At 47.2% G+C, this 27,283-nt stretch overlaps 1 protein-coding gene across 1 annotated transcript; it reads right to left on the bottom strand.

The window, feature by feature from the left end:
- Nucleotides 1–660: 660 nt before the first annotated feature.
- LOC149335097 (serine/threonine-protein kinase haspin-like) lies at nt 661–26,806 on the bottom strand. Its single transcript, XM_089551785.1, has 11 exons — nt 25,789–26,806; nt 25,063–25,147; nt 23,245–23,518; nt 19,083–19,222; nt 17,607–17,762; nt 16,000–16,062; nt 14,907–15,001; nt 6,711–6,784; nt 5,958–6,195; nt 2,019–2,118; nt 661–893 (listed from the first exon to the last, which is right to left on the bottom strand). Exons 1-11 carry the CDS (start codon nt 26,171–26,173, stop codon nt 692–694), a joined length of 1,812 nt encoding a protein of 603 aa, XP_089407911.1. The 5' UTR covers nt 26,174–26,806; the 3' UTR covers nt 661–691.
- Between the last annotated feature and the right edge of the window lie 477 nt (nt 26,807–27,283).

Genomic DNA, 27,283 nt, shown 5'->3' with positions numbered 1-27,283 from the left:
TAAAGCGCTTGTACATTCACGGTGTTTGTGTCTGCTGGGCTGCGCTCGAGCTCATGTATTATCTCCGGAACTTAGTACCTGCTTTGAAAATTTCGTCGTCTGTCCTCTGCAGAGCACCACTCGAGCGCTACAGACAAGTCTGCTCACCTCAGTACATGCCACAGGTACCCGCCCGTGACCATGGCTGCTGGCAATACCGACTTGGCATGGCTGTTTTTCGCAGGGTGCTTGAAAAATCTGAGCTCTCCCGCGGCTTCTTCACGACACTGAGTATTCGTGCCGCACAACTGGAGTACATAACGTGGGCTAGTTGGTACAGGTTGGTAAAAATATCAAGCGCAAAAAAAAAAGCAACTTACCACTGTACGCTGAGTAATCCAGTGGTCCACAGAAAACACAATTTAGCACTGTGCATCGAAATCGCCATTCACTTAAGACTCAGTGAACACGCACAATGAGATTCCATATAGAGCCAGTGATGGGAAAGTCGGAGCAAGATTGTTGTGGAAGCCACTCTGACAGTTGGTAGAATTGTAAACCAACTTGCCAAGGAAAGCCACTGTTTAGAGCCACGAAGCAACCGGAGATTTATTGTTGGAACCATGAAGCCCGGGAATGAAAAAAAAGGGGGGAAGAAGAAAAAAGCCGGTTAGCAACAAAGGGGAATGTTGAAGGATCCTGTCACTGGCTTTCAAAACTTGGCGTTGACGAAGTCGGACACGGAGTGGTACTCAGGCAGTGAGAGGCGCCACGAGTGGATCTCGTTCCAGGCTTCGGTCTCCTTGCGGTCGCTCGTGCGTGCGAACTTGCTCTGGTACGCCTGGTACAGCTGGTTCGTCAGGTGCGCCAGGCAGGCTACGTTCGTGCGCGGGTAGTAGCCTGACCAGTTGCCCCTGGTGGCAGAAAACAGAGGGGAAGACAACAAGATATTTGTAGCCAAGGGCCAGAAGCAATGTATACACCTGTGACGGCTGAGATAGAGAAGTAATCATTGTAAACTTTCCTAGAAATTGAGCAACTAGCGCCATCTCTTGACTGCTAGTAGCCTAACACTGTGCAACTCAGTGGGAATATTTTCAACTTTGTTAAATATAAAGTGTCCTGGGAGATTTTGCAGGAGCATGGCGATTTTTACATCCAATTCTTCCCCCCTTGCTGCAAAATCTGACATAAAACTCTTCCTCCGCTCACACCAACTATTTGCGACGGCCATAGAAAATAAATTAAATGTAGTGAACATTCGAAATTCCCGCGGTGATTTTGAGTGTTCAGCGCCATGCGGCTCATGGTGGCAGCCATGCAAACTAGAAGCGTTTGTCCAGACTTCCTGGACTTGCCTAGCGTTGCGGTCAGGGGCTGATTTGTAAGAAAAACTGAGGACAAATTGATACTTGCTTGTATCAGTACAGCACCATATTGTAATGACAAACAGATTTGACTGGAAATGGGAATCTTCTAAGCTAAAAAAAAAATGCGATGCAAGTATCGCCGCCACCTGACGATTTTTCAAGCAAACTGCACTGATCTCTAGAAATTGTGGCGGTGATCACTGGTGCTAGGTACAACGTCAATCGCTTCTTGTTGGCAATCACGGAGTCCTTTTCGGCCTCTTCTCAACAATAAATTCGTGTTTTTTTGCTGAACGCACATCAACATAGTCCCAGAAAGGGCCGTACAATCGATTTTTGCTTAGAGTAAAAATTACATCGGTGTCTCCTTTAGACGGGGGATGAGGAAGGACCTTCAACCCCTCCCCGCAAGGGAGAAAATTTTTTAGAGGAACTGAACTAACTCTCCTTTTCGATGAAGGAAGTTTAAGAAATATATTGTGAAAATAGTACAGTATACTTCAGAAAGATTCAAGGAAGCTGCGCATCTTTTCAGTGTTATGGCAATGCTCAGGGCATTTCACCTGTAATTATTTCGTTGTGTGAAATCTATTTCAAATTGCAGCATTCTCCTGAACTGTTGCCCCATTTTTATTCCGTGTTTAATTTAAAAAATGCTGGCTTGCTTACTTCGTGATGGTCCCGATCTCCTTGTAGATGGAGTACACGTTGGAGTGCCTGGACTCGCAGGGGTGGGAGGGGTTCAGGTCTGAGAACACGACCTGACCGGCTGCACAGAAAATAATGGGGAGAAAATTAAGAGCTGGAGTAATAAGCCGCATTCATTGTCAAAAGTTGAATGGTACGGCAAAACAGCGCTGACGGACGGGACGGAAGAAGAAGAGACAGACCCAAGCGCTGTCTCTTCTTCCGTCCCGTCCGTCAGCGCTGTTTCGTTGAACCATTCAACATGAATCAACTAGCGCCCGATTCAGCCCTCTCCATTGTCAAAAGGGTTCAGCTCATTCTTCAGCGAGCACTTTCTGCGCGCCCTATAAACTGTTTGCAACCTGCAATCGCAAGGAAAGTTTTGCACACAAAAGCTGCTTCAATAAGCCCTCAAAGACGCGTCGTCAAGATATGGGAAAAAGTGTGACGGAAGCTTTGAGGCTAACTTAGCCAACGGTGCAATATAATTATCGCAGTCACGTTCAGTTTCGAGTAACTGGTCCTTACAAGGCTCACTACACAGTGCCTTGACATATTATCGGAATCTGAGAATATCGGTACAGCAAGCGTTCGTAAGATGCACTATATCAGAAGAAGCATATACTGAACGCTGACAGTTTTAGATGTTGAGAAAATGAGCTTCCCGCCGTTTCGGAACAAAAAAAAAAAAAGAGATGTCTCACTATGCTTATTAGGTTCCACTACAGAACTGAGTTGTGTTCCATTTCGTAACTAAAGAAGTTGTTTCTTTACGTGATACGGAAACGTGCGCTGAGACAAATCACCTTACTTGTAAGCGGCACACAAATGACACGAGTAGGCCTGTGCATTGGACCTCCTCTGTTATGGTACCTTTTTCTTTTGTTTACGCACACGCACTTATTAAATGCGAAGAGCTCTGTGAATTCATCTTCACAGATATTAGTTGGAATTAGGTCTACCCTGAACAGCGAAGCATGGTTTTATTGAGATCTTATAACCTCCTCGTTCTCTTTAGCTTCTGCAGCAATGGTGCAGCTAGCCATCTGTCGGAGGCGACGCCTATCGAAGGCAATAACAGGAAGGGAGATACTGCAGCGATTGTTTCAGGCTCATTTATCTATACTGAAGGTACGACAGCTGTTGCATCACTCTATCATGTCCAGGAAAGGTAACATGACAACATAAGGCCAGCTTTGACAAGTAAAAATGATTTGAAATGTATTGATTAGTTATTTCTCGGTCGGGGGCGCCCAAAACTTGACCGAAATAAGGTTGCTTGGAGTGCACTTAAACTTGTCATCCTGCGAATAAAATGTGACTAGAAGCGAGCCTATTCTGCTGTTCTTGTGAGCCCTCTACTATGTTTTTTTCTTCGAGGAACGGCTTAAATGCTTCCCTTGTTAAGAAAGTTACCTAATCCACGCTTAGACTTCACAAAGACGGTGCGTTAGAGCGCGGCTTTCCTCTACGCCAAAGCAAACCTAAAAGCTGCCAGCCTGCGTGTTCGACGGTACTTGCTTGATTTGTCCACAGTAATCGAAGCATGCCGCTGTCTCAAACTAGGTTTGAGCAATAATGACAAATTGTGCTTAAGTGGTATTATTATTAGCAGCAGTTTAGCAGTTGGGAGTTCCTGGCACTACGCGAAATCGGGTCATGGTTCGCCAACCACAAAGTGATATGGGTTAGTAGGTTAGTTATGGTCGTTAACTTTACGGTCTGAAACACTAGTGTAAAATTCATTGACGAAAATATGGTAAGTTCCTTAAGATTTAACTAAACCAACTGAAGAGCGCCAATGCTATTCAAAAAATTAAAATTAAGTTCGCATGGCCATTTACTGCCTTTTCGCAAAGTAATATTCTGCACAAGGAAGAACGGTGGCGCCATCTTCCGCTCGGAGCGAGTAATGCACACCGACATGAAACAACAGTTGCAAGCGTTCCGCCCCACTAGCGAGAGGCGGCGCTCTGCTTCTAAAGCCGCAGACATTGCGGTCAGCCTCTCGAATTTCAAGTAAGCTGAGTAATTACGGACACTGGTTAATTTAAGGTTCCCATTTGCGAAGGAACACAAAGAGAAAAAGGTATTGGCGGCGCCTCTGGATGTCACGAGGCCACGAGGTGCGTTATGGAGGTAAACAGCGCAGCTTTTGAACGAGGTGCTAAAGCCGGAAAGTTCGGAGTGCAGCAAAAGATTGCGATGATGAGGCGGATCCATACACATTACGTTTGCACATACAAAAAAATTAATCTGCAGGAGGTAGTGACCGGGAAAATAAACACTGATTACTTAAAAGATTGAGTTAAACTTGATTTACATCTGAATGTGCAGCTTTAAGAAAATGTCGTCTGACATTGAACAATGCTCATTTAGGGAGTGATTAGTCACTTAGCATACTGAGAGAAGGGATACGGCTGCGGTGAAAAGTTATGCCACTTCCCCAGAAGCTTCGAAGTCGAAGAAAAATTCGTCCTGGTGCGGGGAGATCGGGTCTAGCACCAATGCATGCCCGGAGAAGTAGCTCTACACACTATGGTAACCAGGACTGCTAGGAGATAAGACGATGCAGAGCTGACCAATAACTAGAAGCGGGAACATTGATAGTCCAATGAGCTCAGAGGAAACCCCAAGCACAATACACCTCCTGGAAACTAGTTTGTCTCTTGCAGTAATTCCAGAATGGTGTTTCTGCATAACTGCAAATATTTTATTATTTTAACCTTCGTTATCCATGGGGTGGCTTAATCTGAGGGTATTTTGAAAATTAAGTTTAGACCCTTCAGGCCAGAACAAAGAATTTTTTCTGCTCCAGGGCTGTTCGCGTTTCAAATATCTGAGAACTGTAATTTGATTAATATTTTCGCAGTATAGACATTTCGAATTTTGAACATGAATGCGCGAGTCAACAAGCGCCGTATGATGGAGCGCAGTGGCGAAATATACGAGAATACACACGTGCACGTAATCAACATTCCATTGCAAGAGCAACATTGTAATAGTGCAACATTCATTTTCCAGGAAACGGACCCCAACCCCCTTTCTTTCCGGGCCGTTATAGTCTTCTTTTTTTTTTTATGAACTCTGTCAAGCCATAATTAAAAGGACACCTGACAGTGCAGTAGCGACGACATCTGATCGCATTATTTGCCGCATCATTTAGCACTTTTATTTGCTACAGTAAGGAAGGCGGTGACATTTTGCTTTTTCTAATCTCTTCTAAGCAGGGTGCTGAAAACAGAATAGAAGGCGATAATAGACTGAAAAGCAAGAGGAGTTGGGTCCGTTATCCAGAACAGCCTAGGAGAGGACGCCTGGTTCGCCGCTGGCATCCGTTATGTGACGCTTATAACGCTTATCGACGGTAGCGCGTTCGTGTTAAACATTTTGGAAGAGCGTACAAGGAACGGCCGCACTCCTGATGGGAAAGGCAACGTACGCATTATTAGGAAAAACTATGCTGCAATTTCTAGATCGCACATGAACATAGTGAACACAGATAGGAGCCTTGCATATGTCCCGTACAGGAATAAGTGCTAAGAATGAAATATGTTTTCTGAGAAAAAACACTCGAAAATAACCAAAATAAGAATTTTTTTAAATAATCGAATTTGTACCCGAATCTGAAGTCGATAAATAGCGCCCCAACCTGAATACCGCAAAAAAGAAAAAGAATAGCCCACTGAATCCTCGTTCACAGCAAAGCATCCTGGGCTCAGGCAACCATTGTAAGCTACTGCGGAATTTCGTTAACTCGAACGGCCTTCACTGTAACTACCGTTTTCTCCGAATGCCGATGTCAGTTGTATTCAGTAGATTGCATTCGTCACAGCTCTTTGCTATGACCACACAGTAGTCCACCAAATACACTCGAATATGCGCGGGCATAAAGAGGAAATGCAGGGGAACGCTGCTCACTGGTCGGGTTCTTGATGCGCGCCGCGGCGAAGTCGATGATGGTGGCCCTGACGCCCCAGCTGTTGATGAAGGTGCTCTTGCCGTCGATGCAGTACTGGAAGAGCTGGAAGCTGGTCTCGTCCACCAGCACATGGTTGAGGCCCAGGTCGCGGTGCTCGAACTGCAGCGCCGCCTCGGCCACAGCCAGCGACAGAGCCACCTGCTGGAGGATGCTGCGCAGCTGGAGAGCCGTGTCCAGCTGCACACGGATGAATGAATGAATGAATGAATGAATGAATGAATGAATGAATGAATGAATTCTTTACATTGGTGAAGCTCTTCTGTTAGGGAGGCACAGGCATAGCGCGACCGTTAGTAACGAACAAGCTTCACAGCTACGATGGCATGAAGACTAGATGGCGGTGAGTCGCCCTTCCTGGCTCCAGAGGCTTAGCCCACTTTGTGCCTACATATGTTGTCAGCTTTCGAGGGCTCCCTGCGACCAATCGCAGACCTCCCTAGGTGTGACGTAACACAAACTGCGCCAACGGCAGCCGCTGAGGAGGTGGACGCCAGACTATTCGAGGCTGTTGAATACACCAGTGAAGTTTGACTAAGACTACTATATATGATCGTGTGATTTAGTATCTGCACGTTATTAATAAAATAATCCCGGACTATCTTGACCACGAAGCCTCTACGCAAGGGAGAAGTAAGACACCTGTCTAGACGCTCGCATAGCTCGGGAAAAGTCGCCATGTTGCACCTCCTTACCTTAACTTGGGTGAGAGGCACTCCGGCGTTGGCAAAACAAAAGACCAGGTATGGCTGCGGAGTGTCCAGGGTGTCTGCAACAGCAAGGTATAAGTGATTATACTTCGCAACTCGAAATTCCTTCGTTGAGCATCTTAACACTTACACCTACATATACGAATTGAGCGGCAATATGAGACTTGCACCGAATCACACTGATAAATAAATGCATGATATACCCACGCAACGTGATTATAACACTAAGAAAAATATGCGCTACAATTCTGTAACGAGTAAACGCCGAGGCGTCGTACCTTAAAGAAAATTAAAGTACGAAATGTTTGCGGAATGAAAACTCTGTCACCTCCCCGCTCTAGCAGTGTATTTAACTTTCCCGTTCAGCAATGGAGTTATGGTTACCACACTTGTCCCTGTACTAGACCAACTTACTCCAACCACATGAACACGAAAAGTTAAATGACCAACAAAAGAGAATTATTCCGGGGCTTGAAAAAGGGCGTAAGAGCGAAGAGAAGAAAAAAGTGCAAGTCAGACAGAACTGAATAGTACCTGCGTTGAGTGCAGAAAATACAAGTAACGTTTAGCGGCTTTCACGTGTGCCTAGTGTGTTTTGTTTTCAAGATTTCGAAACTGACGAATACTGCCTACATCGGAATGAGGATCGGGATACTGCTCATTGTGGAATATTTTCTGAATAGCTAATCATCATCATCATCGTTATCATCATCAGCCTGACTACGCCTACAGCAGGGCAAAGGCCTCTCCCATGTCTCTACAAAAATCCTCACTTTTGCTAGCTGCGGCCACTGTATCCCCGCAAACTTCTTAATCTCATCCGCCCACCTAACTTTCTGCCGCCCCGTGCTACGCTTGCCTTGGAATCCACTCCGTTACCCTTAAGGGCCAGCGGTTATCTTGCCTTCGTATTGCATGCCCTGCCCAAGCCCATTTATCGCTCTTGATTCCTACTAGGATGTCATATAGGATGTCAGAATCGTGGCACTGAAGCCGTAGGCCGTCGGCTTTCGTTGTGTTTACAGTCGTTGGCGTTAAAAACGTTTTACGCTGCGATGATTTTAAAGGAAAGGAAGTGCGCATCCATGGTATGTGAGTGCCTATGTTGTGTGCGTCTTCCTCTGTCCCTTGTCCCGTTTTGCGCTACCTCACATATCACGGATCACAGTTACCGACTTGCCCATGTTTCTACCCTTGGAAGTGCGCGTAACTGGCTCTCTGGGTCAGTGGACGCCTGAATCGCGCTAATAGGTACGTGGGGTGATGAGAGAGATATGTGGGATGGAAGCGTTATCGATGACAATGTTGTGGCAGACACGCGGCACTGCAGCAATAGGCCGCAGCGTTCATTGAGCGAGCAAAATCTCGCGATCAACCATTCACTGCCGCCTGTCAGGGTGGCAGGGTGGGTGCGTTGCCAAGCCGCTTAGAGTTGCCCTATACGCCATAGCTTTCGCTCTGTAACCAGGTTCAGCAGTAGTTGAACCGCACCATTTTTTTTTACCATTGTTGCATGTGCTCAAGTGAAGCCTAACGAAATCATCAAACAACTGCAAAACTTTCCAGATATCGGCCTTTAATCGCACGGTCTATGCCATCGCTATGAAATCACTAAATTGTCAGCGTTAAGGGAAATCATATTTAGCAATTACCAAAATTTGACGCCCAGTAATTAACGCGCCGCTTCGACGTGACAACCTGCGACAACGTTGTTTTTGTGTGAACTTGTTTCCAGCGATCCGCACGATTTGTTCCCGCCAAACTCAGAATATAGAAACAGGAGGTGAGGAAGGGGTTAGTACTGTAAGCCGAACAAAAACTCGCGGTGTGAGGGAATCTTTAGCGAAGCGAGTTTAATGAGGCGTAAGAGCAGGAAAGTAATTAACGGCGACGTTGCGAGGTTCGCATGGAAACGCGGAACAGGAAGCCCACAAAACTTGGTCGTTCAACGAAAACAACACCAAGGAAAAATAATGGGCTGTAAAGGGTGCAACTGGGCCCCGTGTTTAACTGCCCATGGAGATACGGAGCGTTCGCGTTAGCATTCGATACCATACCAGGTGTGCGGGTAAAAAAAAAAACAAAAGTGAAAGGGCAAAATTTCGCGCCGTGAATATCGGTGTCCGTACGGACGTCGTCGTTAACGAGATAAATGTGTAGTTAGGACGAAAGGCTTTACCGAAACATCGATAGATGACACGAATGAGTGATTACAGAAAGGTCCAGTACAGGGAACAGATGACTAAGGTCAACAAGGATGTAACAGCTAGAGACAAAATAATAAAAGAGAGATTTAAAAGGAATGAACAATCTTTAGCCAGTCTGGTCTTCTGAACAAGAGTAGACAGTATGGTTGTTTTGTGCCCGGTATGAGTGGAGAAAGTTTTGTACGCTTCTTGTCCACCGACATGCAGACAATCTCTTTCTTAAAATAACTGTTGGAGGGTTAAGCGCGTTAACGACGCGAACTGACAGCAGCTTACTCGTTTCCGTAGAAGCTCTAGCGCGCATGCGCTAATCTGTGCCTCTAGTAAATAGTATAAAAATGAAACCCACGTGCCGAAAATGACCTTTAGACACAACACTGTTCTCTGTGCGCAGGATGTGTTACACACGCATGCAACTAAATCGAGATGCAGCTGCTGCGAATAACGCCACAAGAATTTGGGGTTCCCCATACAGCTTTCACTGCTTTACTTAGACCCGTTACTCATCGCAGATCGTTTCATTTATGGCTAGTTTATAAAAAAACGTACAAAAATTAGGCTTTTTTTCAGCTAACTTATTTCGTATCAACTTAAAATGAAATTCTGAAAGAGTAAAAAGTGCTTAAACGGTGCACGAACTGCGCAAATCCAGTATCTTCGTAAAGTACGAGTACTGCTCTTCGATTTGATATCTTTCCATAAAAGCGTTGACTGTTGTAGGGAACTTAGCGAGGAGAAGCCAAAAAAAAAAGAAAAAAAATGCGAAACTAAATATAAGGAATATGCTGTATGTTTCAGCACACGTTGATTAAAAACCCACTTCCTGGCTTCGGAGCACAGCGCAATCTGCACCCCTTCATTTCCCGACGGAATGAGTTACATGGCAAGATAAAACTTATGTGTCGTCACCATCTTTGCGTCGTTTCGGCACTGCAAAGTAGTCTTAAGGGCCTTTGTGCCATAGTGGCCAGGATTGCTTAGCATCAGTTCCGTCAATACATGGTCCGAGTTTTCACCATGGGACTGCCTTCTTTAAGTATTATGTATCTACAGTTGATAAAACACTAGCTTGAGACAGCTAGTCCGACCTAAGTGGCGCAGAAATGAGACGAGAAACGCCTGCCTTTGCTCCCTTTTCTTCGTCCTATTCTCCAGTTTTTATTCTTCCAACTACATTTGTCTCTAGGTCGAAAAGCTGGGCAAGTTAGCTTGAATTTGAGGACAGCAACAGCGCAAAAGTTATGGAGAGCACTACTTGATGATACTGAATTTTTATGGCGCAAGGGGATCTGCCGCCAAAGACCTCCATGGCACAGGGTGTTTTCGTATTGCTCAAGGTGGGGTCAAAGACCCATTTCCCGAGCATTTCACCCCTAAAGAAGCCGAGCACCAGGTCACGGAAGCTTGTACCCACTGTATTACCGGTGGGTACCCGGAGGCACTGGGGATCGAACACCGCACCTCTCGCATGCGAGGTGGATGCTCAACCACTGGGACACCGCTGCGGTCACTTAAGACTACTTACGTGCTTTCAAGGCGAAAGCATTAATTTTTTTTAATTTACATTTTTTTTCCCTTTCCGATGACACATCTACTCGTTACCATACAGTCTCAAGGGAACCCATACTCTAGGTTCGCCTTTATTCGCCAAGAGGCAACGCGGTTTTGTGGCCTCGTTGCCTCTTGGCGAATAAAAGGCCACAAAACCGTTTTGCATCTGGTTTTGTGGCCTTTGCTGCCGGAGTTTGTGGTATCCACAGAAGAGCTCTCTGGTGGAACTTTTGGTTACTACAAAGAGATTGTAGCAAGCGTTCGGTTTCTTTCGGCACGTTTTTCCACCGATTATTTGTGGAAAGTAAAAGGAAAAAGTTGTACAATGATCTTTGTGATATTGTTTTCCCAGAGCCCATGTACAGGGCCTTGTACAGTGGAGGCCCGGGAGGGGATGCCTTAAAAAGGGTGAAGAAAATGCAGGTGCCACCAGGAGTAAAGACTTTCTTTTTTAAGTTACACTGTGCCTGGGAGAACGAGAGGTGAACAATGGGAGCCCGCCGTCGGGGCTAGTACGGCCTTTCGCCGCCACGCGCCGCCACCGGAGTAGGATCACTGCCGCGCCGTCGCTCCGTCGCTCATTGAAACGCAGACCGTTCGCAGTTGTTCTGTCGTTGAGTTTTCGGCTGCATTCATGTTGTTTCAAGTACAATCAAAACTTTTTTTTAAAAAGGAGCTCAGAAGCACTTGTCGCTAAGGGTAATCGGACCATTTTAGTCGTGTCTTTCGCGGCTACTGCTTTGCAATGCGCTCGCGCGTCGTCTGCTGCGCTGATATGACAGCGCGCGCCTGCTTAAATCCACTGCGTGGAAAATTGTTCTGTCACCTTTAAGTTCGCTTGTCTGAGGGTCTCTATTTGAAAGCAGTGCTTGGCAGCAGCTAATACTGAAAGCTTGGGCTCTGAAAGAGCTCCGTCGCGTGCTGTTGTTTACTCATGTAAGTAGCACGTAAAGCCGTTAGACTGCTTCTAAGGCGGTATTTGATCCTGCGTTTCCTTCGTAAAGTTTTTGAGTTACCATTGTCGCCACCGAGGCCAGAGTTGGCGCCAGAAAATGTGCAGCTTTGCCAACTGGTTTCATCATTTGATCTGCCGCACACTTCCTGCAAGACTGCATGGTGTGACGAATCGCATCGTTGACGCTCAACTTGAGCGTGTATGGTACGCGCGAAAAATGCTCCCTGCTGTCAGTGCCACCAGCTATGTAACGTGAGACGCTGCATCATATGCCTGCACATAACGCTGCGCAGATATAGAGGTTCATATATTCAATATCAGTGCGTTGTGAGTCAACACTTACTCAAACTCGAAAAAAAAAAGTATTTATTGTGGAGGCTAACTTCTACACGGCAGTAACACGTACGCCATCCACAGAGCCTCGCGTACTTTCGCGAAAGGGGCTTTTTTGTGAAATGTTTAACTATGTCATGCTTGTCACGTACTGACATTGAATGCGTAGTTGCAGAGAAGCGGCCTCAGGAAACGAACCGATATAAGGTTCATGAGCTCGTTGATGCCATCGCTCTTGCACTTCAGCAACTTTGAAGCACAAAGGGCTGGGACAGCGTGCTCTACTAATGTAGTGATAGGCTTTTTCAAGGTGTGATCGTCCTGCAGGGGGCGGTCAGCAAAAGCTCTTAATGTGTCGAGAACGAAGAGAAGTTGATCTGACGGGTAGAGCAGCCCACCTCGGTCTTGGCTGCGGGTGAACTGAAGGAGTGGCTGGTTGCTAACCGGCTTCGTACACAAAGTAAGGCAGTTCTCGCAATCCATATGCTCGCCAACAACTAGTGCAATGTAACCTCCCACATAAGCGGTAGCAGAGATCTGAAGCGACGGCAGGTGCTGTGGAAAAATTGTGGTAGTAAGCCTCAGAAGCACCAATCTTGGTCTCGACAGCTTTGGCGCTGCTTGTACAGTCGACATCAGGGGAGGCTTTGGAGCTGAAGTAGAAGTTGGTTGCGCAGAAGAAAGGACGTCAGCGGGTAGGAGTCTTGACATCGAAGCACATTCTTTGTGGCCAATATTGGATACTGAATTAGACGCAGCGATCCCGGTCTTGAATAGCTTTTCGAGACCTGACAATGCAGCCCCAACATCCAACCTGTCGTTACACCCGGATGACATTCGCAAACTACCAAACAAGGATTCATTGACTGATGAGTTCTGTTTCGTCCCCACCTGAAAATTCAGCAGCGATCCTATTGCAGATATTTGACACACGCCACTGTAGAATAGGTAGTGATCAGAATTGCCTGATAGGTTTCGTCTGTGAGAAATTCACGGATATGCCCAGATCTTTTTTTTTTAGCCCTTCTAAATACATAGGGAAAGTGACTTCAAGCCATTCAAGCCGCGGATCAGCACTGTCGTCGAATTGGCGAGCATCCGGAAAATGTTCGTGTATGTGCTGCGTCGTGTTGCTGATATCGTGAAGCACGAACCACCAATAAACGTTCTTCACGAACGTAATGGTTGGCCCTGCAGCTGAAAATGACACGGCAGAAGTGCGCCCAGCCTGATCCTTGAAAAAGAAACAAGAATCGTACTCCGCGCGGCCGATCAGCAGTAGCCGAGCTTCTCGTATCCTCGATGAGCGCGGGCATCGAGGCACCCGCCGCGCGCGACGTATTCTACTCACACAGCGCCTCCTTGCGGCAGCCGCGTGCGGCGGCGGAGCCAGCGCCCGACGGCCTGAGGAGAGCGTTCGCCCAGGCACAGATAGAGGAGGCGCTGGTTACACATCGGGACGTTACCAGTTTAAAAAGTTTCTAGAGGGAAAGGATTTATTTTTACCGTGGGGATCGAACTGCTTAATTTGTAAACAGCCTGAAACAATAGACCATGTTTTTTTTGCATTGCTGGGAAGGGGTTTATTTTTGGGACGTGTTACAAAGGACCATAAAGAAAGAGCTACCACTTGACGCGCACGGAATTCGCTATTTAAGCACTGATAATGAGGATGGGGCACCTTTTGATCTCATAATGCTCTTGGGCCTCCACTGTATATGGCGCTCCAGAATGGCAGGCTACCATTGTGACAAAGACGCACGACCGGCCCGAATTTATTTTCGGGAAAGCATGGACTGGTTTCTTGCAATCCAAAAAGCAGCTGCGGAGCCTCCCGAGTGGCTCTCAAGACTAGAGCCGTTGTGTATGTTGCGGGAATTTTAAGCTGACGAAGCCAGTCTCGTGCTGGCTGACCACGACAGTGTCCTATGTATATAGCGTTATGTGTATTTTTGTTGTGCAATGTCATGAGCCAAAGCCAGGCAATAAAGAAAAAAAAAGCGGTTTTGTGGCCTATGGTTGGAAGTGCGTTTTTCACTAGAATACTTGTATAACGTTCCCAAAAAGAAGCTGTATAAGAATCTGGTTGATATTATGCTGCCGCCACCTTTGTATCGTGCGCCTTACCGTAGAGACCCAGGGCAGGATATTTTAAAACGGGTGAAAATGATGCCGATCCGGCCGACAGTGACAACATTCTTTTTCAAATTGCACTCTAATACACTACCCGTTAAAACCTGGTTCCATGAAAAAGGAATCTTTGTCCCATGGACAACAAATTGCCTGTTATGTAAGCAGCCGGAGACAATTGAACATGTTTTCCTAGACTGCTGGGACGCCATACTTTTCTGGGATGTCCTGCAGAGAACCATCAAGAAAGAACTACCACTGCACCCTTATGGGATCAGATTTCTACCAGTTGATCGCAAAGAGGTACTCTATGACTTATTAATGCTTCTGGGCCTCCACAGCTTGTGGAAAACGCGAATGCAAGTAAGGCATGCTGATATAAACACTCGTAGTACACGTGAGAACTTTGTTGAAAGTGCTGTTTATCTGCGGGAATGTTACCAGGCGCAGCGTGACCCACCCCAGTGGGTAACACTACTAGATGATCTAGTGAAACTTAAGAAATTTTAACTTCACCCGTCCCAGCTCAAGTGTAGCTGAAGTGGTCTTATTGTTTTCATGTCAATCTCGAAAATAAAGAAAAAAAAGTTTTGTGGCCTATGGCTTTCGTGCTCGTCTCGCAATCTGAAGGTCCTTGGTTCAATACCCTGTACCTTCGGAAGAAATTTTTTTTCTTTGACGTCATTAGGTGTTTTGTGGACCACTTTTCCTGGACCCCAACGCCGCCGGTCTTCGGTGCTAATGGGCCTTATAATGCTTTTAACTTAAAAGACGATAAACCAAGAAAGAATCAAGGTAAGAGTTTGCAGTCAGCGTTGTGCTGTCTTCCCTCTTTCTTGGTTGCCTGCTCCTTTTCCTTTTCGTGCAGTGTGCCTCAAGATACCCCGGATGGGCTCCGCAATGAGGGTGTTAAGCACTCAAGATTTGAGGATTGTCTAATGTGACAATCGGAATCTTCCGCATAGCCGGCAAATCCCACTCCGAGCCGGCCGGCACTCCGCTTACCGGGTCCGTATTGGTGGTCGGTCCGCTTCCAGGAAGTGTAATCTTTCCAGGCCTGGATCAGCTCTCGGGGGTAACGGTCGTAGATGCAGAATATCCTGAGGGTACAGCCAGTAGGAACAAAAATAATTAAGGAAAAAACAGAAGGAGGAGTAAAGAAAAAAAAAGAGTAAGGAAAAGTACAGTATAGGGAGTAAAGAAAAGATTAAATTTATTGCACCGACCAACTTCATTAATCATGACACGTGCTGACTCGACGGATTGCTACTGTAATGATGAATTAAGCAAAATGTTTCATGTTTTTTATTTCTAGAAATAAAATATGCCTTGCATTTATTGCGTTTCAGACACTTTTTTTTTTGCGTTGGTAGTACAAGCTATGGACGAGGAAAACTAAAACTCATTCATTGGTTTGTTTTCAGAGATTATGTTTCATTTCCTCGGTCAGTGCGGCAAGATCAAAGTGCAATTACACACTGCTGGAGCCTACACAGAAGTGCGACTGTTTACTATCACCTTTTTTGTTCTTGGGCTTTTTAACATAGTTGTTGCTGCTGAATCTACTTTTGTCGCCTCTTATAGTAATGTGTTCGTTTTTCCTTATGTCTAAGTTTTCTTACTGTTCGCTTGACAGTTCTTGCGTAGTATGTGCCACTCCTCGCAATAATTGCCCTCTCTTGTAGGTGTGTAGGAAGCGAATTGAGTTATGGTGGTACCGCTCGCAATGACAAGGGTTCGCGCAGTGTTCACTCAAAGTTGCATTTATGAACCTGCAGTGCCTAAATGTGCCACGTTTGGTCCGCTCCAAGACATGCCGTTTTTTTTTTTTGCCGGTATTGGCAGCACCTGGGTCACTTAACAAGCGTATCGCCTCAGGAGGGGAATACAAAACTCCTGAAGGGGTTATTCTCCCTGGACATTTCATCTTCAGGCGTACTCCTATTGCTCTTCAGCAACTATAGCATGCGCTGTTGTAATAAACATAAATTTATTGTTCAATTAGTCTTGTTATTGATTCCTCTACAGTCACTCGACTACACAGTATAACCCAAACCAAGACTCGGAGGAGGTCGTATATGCTTGTTGAGCCGCTCACCTTTTTGTGTTGCTGAAGCCTTCGGCGTGGTATTCCACATTTTTTCGCATCTTGGTCAGCTCCCTGAGTTAGGGAGAAAAAAAGTATTTTGCAAGCCTGCGGTCATCAGTTAAGAGGTTTTCAGTTTCTAAACGTTCCAACACTGCAACGTTGGAATTGAATTTCGGCTACCTGTTGCCAAGATTTCGTGGGAACTATAGGAGCAAGATGGAGCTTTGTAGTTTATTGTTCAACGAAGCGTCTAGTCAGGACGAAGCATTCTTACAAGGCCAACTTTGAGTCACTGACCAAGTCGAAAACGCTTCATCATATCCGGGAAAAATAAAGGGCTACGATGAATGCTGAAAGCTATCTGTAATTCATTTTCCCGGCAGTCGCATTGGGAAATAGGGTTACGTTTGAAGCTCGATACGTCTGTTCGGTCGACGGTCAGTGATTCAAGTCCTTTTTATCAGTATATCTGCAACTGACGCAGCAATCCGTGAACCTCTTAGAGATGTTTACATTTCAAGGTCACGTGCACTTGTGCCTTGCCAACAAGATGAGGCAAGCCCAACCAGAATGAACCACGAGTTCCGCAAAAAGTTCTTAAGCAATTCCCTCCGTTATAATTTCACGGTATGCGGTTACATACTGAAGTTTTTTATAAAAGGAGGAAGGAGGATTTCTCGGACATTCTTCTCACCAGCTGACGCTATAGCGTTTGTCCCATTATTGGAGCGCTTCTGCAACCAAGCGTCATATTGGCCCTGAAAGCTTTTCTTTTATAATGCTAGCAGTATAAGGGATGCCGACCGATTTTACGACGTTCGGCGTTCAGTTTGTGACGTCATTGTGTTATGTGACCCGATAGGTACAGATGCAAAGGAGGAGTTAACCTTTGAGCTCCACACACAGCTCACGCGATCCCTCGGATCGAGTGCCGCGACAGTACCTGCTATTATACCTATTCCCCCCTCCCTCAACCTCTTCAATCATCATTCCGAGGCGGGGCTAAAGGCCTATTCACAGAACGGTCCGTTCGTCCGCGGCCCGCGCATCACGTGTTCATGCGTCACCACAGTGACAGGCAAGCTGTCGGCCCGCGGACTGGTCAAGCAAGTGAGTTCAGGTGCCTCTCCGCTCGCGGGAATTATCAGCGGCCGCGAAGATGCGTGTACTAGCTCCGGCAACTAATCCAGAAACGCAGCCCAGGCCATTGAGGAATTGGACAAATGGCCACACCCACTCTGCAGGACTTCCCCCGCAGTTCTGTAAAGTTTTTCTTCCATTCAATTCCACAGTCATGGGTCGGGACGACAAAAACAGGTTTGACCAGCCTTGCCAAACCCTTTAAAATAATCAGTCAACTGTGGTACACCCAGCGCGTCGTCTGGTCCTTTGGTCCGTCGCGTCCGCTTGACGTCATGAGGTCGTAGGCCAGTTTTAGTGGCGTATGAAGAAGTGATGCGCGGGCCGCGGGCGAACGGACCGTCGTGTGAATCGGCCTTAAGGATCCGCTAGATTGAGATTTGCAGCGTATTTGATGGTCACCTCGGAAAACTTCGAAACCTGCTGTCTACGGGAAGTTGAATAAGGATGCGCATGTGTTTGTCGCGGCGACTCACAGGCTGATGACGGCCTCCGCGTACAGGGTGTCCCAGTGCTTGACGATGAACTCGAGGTTGACCACCTTCAGGACGCACGTGCCGTCGCCCGTGTGCAGCCGGAACAGATCGCAGTGCGTGCCTTCGGCGAACTTCACCACGCCCTGCGCGTCCTTCCTGCGCACAGCATAGGGCGCGCATGCGCAATACATGCACGATATCCCCCGGTAGTCCGCGCACTGCGTTCTCGGGCTGCCAGCAGATTTGCAGTCGAGAGCACGTTGAACGTCAATGCAAGTTATTTGCTTAGTTATTCTTCGGTTAATAAAAGAGAGTCATTATCACCATCATCAGCCTGACTGCGCCAACTGCAAGGCAAAGGCCTCTCCCATGTCTCTCCAATTAACCCTGTCCTTCGCCAGCCGCGGCCACCATATTTCCGCAAATTTCTTAATCTCATCCGCCCACCTAACTTTCTGCCGCCCCCTACTACGCTTGCCTTCTATTGGAATCCACTCCGTTACCCTTGGGGGCCAGCGGTTATCTTGCCTTCGCATTACATGCCCTGCCCAAGCCCATTTATTCCTCTTGATTTCAACTAGGATGTCATTAACCAGTGTTTGTTCCCTCCCCCACTCCGCCCTCTTCCGACCTCTTAACGTTACACCTATCATTTTTTTTTCCATAGGTCGCTGCCTTGTCCTTAACTTAAGCTGAACCATCTTTGTTAGCCTCCACGTTTCTGCCCCATAGATGAGTACCGGCTAAATACAGCCGTTGTAATGAAAAGCGGTCGATCGGAAAGCTGCTATTGCTATTTCTTCGAACGCGTGATAGCACCTAGGTATGGTAAGCATGAGTGTAAATAGTGAACCACGTTGTTGCAACAAAAGCACACGCAAATATGACCACAAAAAAACTTCGTAATAGCGAGAATCACGTTTGGAATGACATGCTATAACGAGCGATTCTGAAAACAAAAATACTGTATTGTCCGCTCGCAGAAAACTTTCCTCACGCAATCCACAGAATGCCTCTATGAAGTCTTTACCGAATATCCTTGTAAGGGCGTACTCTTGTAAATTGTTTGCGCAGTGTTAAATCAACACTTACATAAACATGTACAGCTCGCACACTGTAGAGAGCCGATCACACTTATCTAGAGTGCTCGGATGGTGTGCTGCGGAGCAAATAAACAAATCTTTTCGCAGCTGCTTTGCTGGGGGTAAGGCGCTGGTGCCTCTGCGGTTCACGTCTCTATTCGGCTGCTATCCAGCGTAAGCATTATCAATTAAAGTCAATACCTGCTTCATAATCTCTCTTCATTCCCCCCGAACGGCACCTTTCCAGCGCTCTAGACAAGTGTGATTGACTCTGTACTCCGGAAAATATGGCAGTTTTTACAAAGTTGCTAGAAGTGGTGATATAAACAGGAACCTCCAACCGAACGTTACACTTTCGAGCAGCCTCTGTGGAGCGATGCTTTGTGTCGCTCACATGGAACTCATCACGTCGGCGAACTTGAGCGGCGAGCTCTGGTCGGTGACGCTCATCAGGTCTCCGAACATGAGGTGGCTCTCCTCCGAGCGCTGAGGCTTCAGCTGCTGCGCCGTCTCACTCTCTCCCGAATCATCACTCTGCCAGAAAACACAAGGGCGGTGGCCAATGAGCAGATCCTTCGTGCATGCCTGATCTTAAGTTTCGGAATAGCTCAGAGACGGAAAGGTGCACTGAAGAGGAATCTGAACTTGTCTTTTTTGCCGCGGGAACTCGATCTACACGTTCCGAGCTTTCTTAGAAACTACGATTTATTGCCCTGTGTGGCCGATTTCCCTAATTAAATCAAATAAACGCCCGGATCCCGCCTTTTTTTTTTTAATTCACCCTCGTACGGTGGGTGGAGTCGACCAGCGCGTAGAGTGCCTTTCAGCCAGTCCCGTGGCGGCTTGCCGCTCTGTCATCGGCGGAGTAATACGTAGTAGTCCGTAGTAGCAAATAGTCCGCGCGTATTTTTATTTCCGCGGGCTTATTTTGCGGCTATATTATCTGCGAATGAAACTATTTATTCATGGAAACCTAAAAAACAAAATAAAACGAAAGCAAAGCCTCCACAGAGCTGGCTTAAAGGCATTCCATGCGTTCGTCGACTCCGCCCACCGTACGAGGGAGAATTCAAAAAATAAAGGTGGGAGCCGGACGTTTATTCAATTTAATTAGGGAAATCGGCCACACAGGGCAATAAGTCGCAGTTTCTAAGAATGCTAGGGACGTGTAGATCGAGTTCCCGCGGCAAAAACACAAGTTCAGAATCTTCTTCAGTGCACCTTTAAGAGTGATGCAAGAACAGTCAGCGCCAACGCAAAACACGAACAGGAATATGCCCAGCTCTTCTGGACATGAACTACTAGCGTTATCTGGTGGCTGACAGCAGCGAATACTGCGTAACTGAATGGGAATCATACCCAAGAATTCTGGACAAAAGCCTTTTTGTGCGGGAAACCATTTATGAGCTCCATTATTTCATACAATGCAAGATTTTACTATAACAATCAATATATCCGCAGATAGCCCGACGGCAGTGTGGCATTTTTTTTCTATTAACGTTTTTGCGATCAGCAAAAGCGTTCCCCATTGGCTTTCTATGTCAGTCTTAACTGTTAGATGAGATCGATGGAAACGCTTTAAAACAAAGATTTTGCTACATATCAGAGGAATGAACAAATCAGAGGAATGAACCATAACCTTCAATATTTCCATAACAGTAACGTACAATTTTTCAGTTTTCAAAATTTTGTACGAAAATGTTGGACATGTTTTTAACTTGCAGTTTAGAGAAACCTAGAGCGCGTCTAGCTTATGCGCGAACATGGTGATTATCATGGCGGACTCCTCATCACTGCTGCAAAATCTGTTGCTATAAAATGTTCCTGCGCTCACAATGCCTAGTTCCATGTCGCTTAAAAGATAAATGGGATGTACCGAACATTCGAAATTTCCGCGGTGATTTTGAGTGCTCAGCGCCACGCGGTGGAAGCTGTGCAAATTACTTAAAGGAATTGGTGAGCGCTAAAAACCACGGAAAAAGGACTAATGCACAGGACGAAGCGCTTTCTAACAACTGTTTTAATCTAACAACTGTTTTTGAGATTAAAACAGTTGTTAGAAAGCGCTTCGTCCTGTGTATTAGTCCTTTTTCCGTGGTTTTTAGCGCTCACCAATTCCTTTAAGTATGTATTTCCAACTAGCCCCAGTAGTATCTTTTTTGTGCAAATTAAAGGCGCTTGTCCAGATTTCTGGGGTTGGAACGTGACCGCCAAAAAAATCAAGAAATATATTCTATATAAAGCACCTGCAGGCCCTAGTAACACTTCCAGGAATTAGCCTTCGCACCGTCGAAGTAAAAATCAAGTGCACTAATGTTTTGCTGCTCCCATTTCAACTGCCCTGTTCACGATTCCTTCGACGCTGACAGTACACGGTTGATCATTCTTAGCGGGAACACTTGAGTGCGTGGTACTGCTGCTCGCTCAACGCCACCTGCGAGGGCACTGTCACACGATCTGCATCCTGTTGCTTGGGAAACGCTTGGGGAAAACTGGTCTTTGTCGAGCAGATAAAAAGCGTTAGCCTTGGTGCTCAAGCAGTTGAAATCAAATCGTCATTATGACTGAGTCATCGCTGACGATACTTGTACTCGCTAGCTGTGAGTACACTTCTCTGCAACACGCCTATAAGTCTATATCCTTGCGTAAAGGCAGGCTTCCAGAGCAAAAACGCCTATTTTCATAAGGGTTAGCGGTTCCAAGCGTTATCAAGTTCAGGAATTTTGGATAAAAATTTTAAATATTGCAATATTGTAAGGTGCTGTTATGGAAATATTGAAGGTAACTGTCCATAGTTTTTCCATCGCTCGCATCGAGTAGTTGAGATTGCCATAGAAAACCAATGGGGAACGATTCGGACGATAGCAAAAATGTGAATAGCAAAACAATGCAAGCCTGCCGAGGTGAGTTGTACGTATATATTTGTTATAGTGAAATCTTACGGCATATGAAAAAGTTCAGTTATTTAACTATTTCCAATTTGAAAAAAATTGGAGGGGTGCTTAAGCTCCGCTTTAAGGGTATGACACGATAGCGTAATGAGATAATTCCCATACATGTCAGAAGGTCATTCTCTACTTTAATTCAAAGTTCCATGGAGTCCTCATAACCCTCTTGGCCCACTGGTGCAGTGGTTAAGCGTTGCGCCACTGCCCTGCGATGGCAGGTGCTGCCACCGGTGGGGATTGTCCGAACCAGGTTGCTCTTCCCGAGTGACCAATCATTAATATAACTGCCACCTGCCATTGTCGGTAGTTTGCTCACTATCCGATGGGCAGGTTGTGATGATGCCGCAAGGTCACGTGACCTAGATGACCCACCTGCCTCCTAGGTTACTCTCTGGGGCCACCTGCCAGAGCCATGCCAGTTGCTTTTCGTTCACAACACCAACAGGATAGCTAAGCGGGCGAGTTGGTGATACATTATGCAAAAAACAGCGCGAAGAAACGGGGACGAACAAGCGCTGTTCCTCTCAACTAAAGTTTAATCACAGGAAACACGCTTATAAAAGGAAACAGAAAACAAAAAACACCAAAAACAGAACGCACGTGCTACTAAGCGATATCCAGATATGCAACCTCACAGTCACGCAGGAGCAGGGATGGTTTGCTGACACACAATCTTGCTTTCTTTGCCATTGTACAAATTGTCAGTACAATGCAAGGACGGAAAAAGGATTGGCACTCGGAAATGATCAACTAGATTAGTGGAGCGATTAGATTCAAATGAATTGAGATGTTCTCCGAGTCGTGTGTTGATACAACGTCCCGTTTGCCCATTGTATATCTTACCACCCCTTATAAAAATGGTCTATAGACAGTCTATAGACTTCTTATTGACTCTATTGACTTCCTATAGATATTGCTTTTTGTCTATTCATAGTCGATAGACTGTCTATAGACAAAAGTCTACTAAAAGTGTATGGCCATAAATCTATAGATTGTCTATAGACTGTCTATGGCATTTGTATTGCCTATAGACTTTTGTCTATAGACAGTCTATGGACTTTATAGACTGAAGTCTATAGACACTCTATAGACTGTCTAAAACTTTTTTTGTAAGGGACAGGACAGGGGGATTTTATAAACTACCACTTTGGAGCACGGCACAAATCTTTTATCGTGCTTAACACCACAAGACGCTACAGATTTCTTCGGATTGCGGGACTTATTTTCTACCGCTGAGCAAATTTTATTGAGCTCATTAGGGGCCGAAAAAACCACACCAACTTCACACCTATGGGCCACATTTTTAAGACCATGAGAAAGGCGATGTACATAGGGAAGGACTGCAAACTTTTTGTTTCTGTTCTTTCTGTGAAGACGGCAGCAATGCCGGTGATTTAAAATTTTTAATATTTTATTGCAGCCCAAAGTGATAAGCTCAGCCGGATAACCTGCTTCCCTAAGTCTCCTAGCCTGATTATCGAAGCTTTTAATACAACACCAACACCGGATTCTCTGGTGAACGGGACCTTTAAAGATATCGCCTTAAAATGCGTCTGTCCAGAATCTCTGGGTATGCGAGGACTTCTCGCAAAATGCTGAGGCACGCACGTGTTCGATGAGCATGTCCGTTTCGTCGGCGGACCACGTGACCTCGCTCTCGTCAGTCTCGTAGACGCGGTAGACGGGCGCGTCCAGCATGGACTCGTACTGGCTGAAGAAGGCGTCGCCCGCGGCGTCCAGGCTCTTGGAGCGCCTGCAGCGCCACCACGTCTGGATGCGCGTGGCCGCGGCCTGCCGGTCGCGCTGCTGCTGGGACACCGAGCGCCGCAGGAGGAAGCCCCTGGCCGCCGACTGCAGGCCGACCACCTTCTGCACCACCCATCTGCGGAAGACGAAACCGCCGAAACCACCGCTTACTTGATCATCATCATCATCAGCCTAACTAAGCTCACTGCAGGACGAATGCCTCTCGATATCCCTCTTATTAGCCCTCTACTGTACCTGGTGCGGCTGCCTAATCACTCCTGCAAACTTCCGAACCTTATCCGTGCAGATGAATATAGCATCTAGTTTTAGAGCGAGAACGAGGTTTGCTTCGCCAAAGTCAATGGGCAGACGCTTCATAGCAGGATAGGTCGTCACGCGCTCCGTATACTCCTCGCAGCGAGCGACAGAATTAAAAACCAGGAAGAACAAAGCGACAAGATCCCACACAAAATTGTGTGGGTACCGGGGCACACGGGGGTGGCAGGGAACCAAGAGGCCGACAGGATAGCTCGAGGATACATTACTTTCCGAGCATCCGATGAGCCCGCGGAACTCGCGCCAGCACCCAGGGATTACTCGGCCATACTACAAAACTACAGAGGCAGAAGATTGCGGTATCCCCCACCGCACAAATCTCTCAGCAGAGAGGAAGCTGTCACTTGGAGACAATTACAAACAGGCTCTTTCCCAAACCTACATATACTAAACAAAATGCACCCTACCATATACGCGGACAAATGTCCCTGGTGCGACGGAAAACCTACTCTCTATCACATCACATGGGCCTGCCAAAAGATAGACGTGGTCCCCAAAATACAAAACCCGAGTGCGGAGCAGTGGGAGACTCTGCTGTCCAGCGACCGCTGTGAAGACCAAGAAGGTCTGGTACAGCGAGCTCAACGGGCGGCAGTGGCCAGCGGAGCCCTGGACTGAGGGCAACCGACCACTGATTAGAGGCGGACGACTTCGACAGAGAAGACTCCTGGGGGTAAAATCAAGGAGAAAACGTCTCTGAAGATGCTCCCAAACCGCAGGAAAAAGGACTAGAGTAAAATAAAGTTTTTCCTTCCTTCCTTCCTTCATAGTGGGGCAGATTTCGCCATCAGTCATCTCACGTATCTTATCAGTCAGATCTATAGGCAATTCTGAGGATCAGCGGGCGTCGACCGTGATCGTCGAGGGGGCAAAAGGTTCCGAGGTAAGCAAGTGTTAGCGTTATTCTCCGTAAGGCACGTCTTTCTTGTGTTGAGCTTAAACGCTACAAGTGCCTTCGGTCAGAAAGGGAGGCGTCTAAGAAAACCTATCGTATGAAAAAAAAAAACGGAAGTAAATAAGGACCAAGTTTTCTTACGTAAGTCTCGTTGCCTAGCTGGCTCAAGGGTGCTTGGGAAAAAAGAGGTTAAAAATAAAAAAAAAGGTCCTGAAACTGCTCCGCTCAAAGTGTACGTTTGAATACGCACTGTGGAAAGGTTTGGGAGTGGAAAGAGGGAGGCAGAAAGAATCGCCGTCGTGTGTGCTGTACAGTTGTTGGTAATGGTGGGCTAGGGAAAACATACAGCCCAGTTAAAGAACTGAGCCCACGCAAGGTACCTCTTGGAAATGCGGATCCAGGGTTTCTATTGGATGGTAGTTAAGAATTATGGCAAAACGTAGGCTCACTTGCTGGACGTAGGATCCGAGGACGACACCTTCAAGTCGCAGCTTCGATTTTGTGGGGATCCCACTTGCGATGCCACTGTCACGCCTGTAAAGAAACATCACCGACTCAGTGCCAATCAGGCAGATATTTAGAAGACATTTTTTGGGCGATAGACCGCGTCCGGGAAAATTACGATTCTCTAAGCAGGAAAGAGTGTCTGCGTGGAATTGTCAGCTTTTATCTTCTTATTAAATGCACCACTTGTCTATGAAAAATAAATCAAGTAAACATGGTGGGCTTATCGGTTTGTCATGACCGTGAACGTGCACAGCATTGAACAAAGAGACAAGACGTGAGACAACACGGCCAGCATTAGCGCTCTCACATACCCCGTAGATTGCTGCTCTACGGCGAGACTTAGGTGGTACGGCTGCCCTCATTTGCGATTGCAGTGCCATCCACGCACTTCACCTCAACATTGCGTATGAGGAGCATCGTACAGGAAGGCTCCGTACTAAATTTGACTATTTAGTGTCCTTTAACGTGCACAAGCATCGCGCAGTACAAGAGCTTGAAGAATTTCACCTCCATCGAAATTTACAGCGACACCTCATTACGGTCGCCGTGGCTGGCATTCAAGCTCGCGGGATTTGACACAGCAGCCGAACGTCGCGGTAACTTAGTCACCGCGGTGGAAGTGCCAAATCTCAGGACAGTGGTCGACCATGACCAGAAGGTGTACTTACTACGGCTCGGCTGTTGCTGCATCCCTTCCCCCTGGCTGAGCACCTCAGGATCCTGCTTGTCATCCTCTTTGTCCGGCTCCGTGTCGCCGAGGGCCGGAGACAGCGCCGTCTCCGGCTCGGCAACCGGGACGTCGCCCGTCGCCATCCTAGGAGCCGTCGTCATGGCCTTGCCCTTCTCGGAGACAGAACAGAGCGCGGAGGTTAAGGTGTAGGTAGTAGTCGTCGCTTGTGGCGGCTTCAGCAGTGACTCGAAGTTAGCAGCGAGGACCGACGCACCTTCGCGCCTGCGCGCTTCTTCCTCCTCGATCCTGCGCTGAAGCTTTCGGCAGTAGTAGTTAATGAAGGCGGCGATAACCAGTGTTGACAGGATGGTAGCTATGAGCATATCGCAACCAAAAGGCCTCGTTTCAGTTTGGTCTTCGCCTGACGTGCTTTTTTTGTTCAAGCAAGAGTCAGATCCACCAGAGCCCAAATCTGGATGTGGCGCTAGGACTCGTGGGAGACGGAAGTACTTCCGGTTTCCTGGTCGTACAGGGCTCTCTTCCAGGACTAAAGGGAGGTGGTAGCTACGGGGTTATCTAGCAGGCTGGCCTACGATGCCCACACTCACTTTGGAACCGGCTGTCCTCTCTTCGAACTGACCAGGTCTAACGTAAGACGCCGCGCCCCTTCTTCGCTCGAGGTACTTGCCACGTCGTTCTACAGCAGCGACGCTGAGACGTAGGCAGCGGGGTCTCGGCAGGGGACTCGGGTCGCAGCAACAGGAGCCCTCAGCAGCCTTCGGGAAAGGGACGACGAGCGGGATGGCGGTCGGCTGCGTCGAAGGGTAGACAGCGGCTGGATTTGGCGGGGCCGAGTGGCAACGAGCTGGGACGACGGCCTAAGCCCAGCTCGGCGGCCACTGGCGAGCCCACATCGCCGAATTACTGCGCGTGCTGCTGCCGCCACTACCGCCGGGAGCGCACAGCTTCGAGCTGCGTCGTCTTCGCCGTCTTCTACGCTGCGTTGCGCGTGGGTGCACCCATTCTGTGTCGCGGAATTCCGTTCCCTGAAAGGCAGAGACTCAAACTTCCGGTTTCGTAAAGTGCTACCAGTAGAGGAATTTCGCTTCGCAGGTTTCTAAATGGCGATTTTGGCCCAGAAGCATCCGAATGTTTGACGTTAGAGGCAGCCCGTAACCGAAGATGAACGAAGTTTGCATGCGTTGGAAAGTTAAAGAAAAGAAAGTGAATTGGTCAATCACCCGCAGTGGGCATGTGCCGTTTAGAACTAATTAATACTAATAACTAGCCAACGCAGGAGGGGTAGGAGGCAGCTCTGACCAGCTCGAACGCAACAGCTGGCAGATATCCTGCCATAGCTGGCAGGATATCTTGACAGATATCCTGGGGTCGTGTACAAGATTTCGTCTGCAGAAGAGCAAGGTTCCGGGCTAGTTGGTAATGCATTTAAAGGAAGAAACAGCGCGACGAAACACGGACACGCGAAGGAACGA

Source organism: Amblyomma mixtum, chromosome 7 (genome assembly GCF_055824585.1).
Source record: "Amblyomma mixtum isolate Tamu chromosome 7, ASM5582458v1, whole genome shotgun sequence".
Taxonomy (NCBI): domain Eukaryota; kingdom Metazoa; phylum Arthropoda; class Arachnida; order Ixodida; family Ixodidae; genus Amblyomma; species Amblyomma mixtum.
This window is presented reverse-complemented; position numbering and strand designations above follow the sequence as displayed.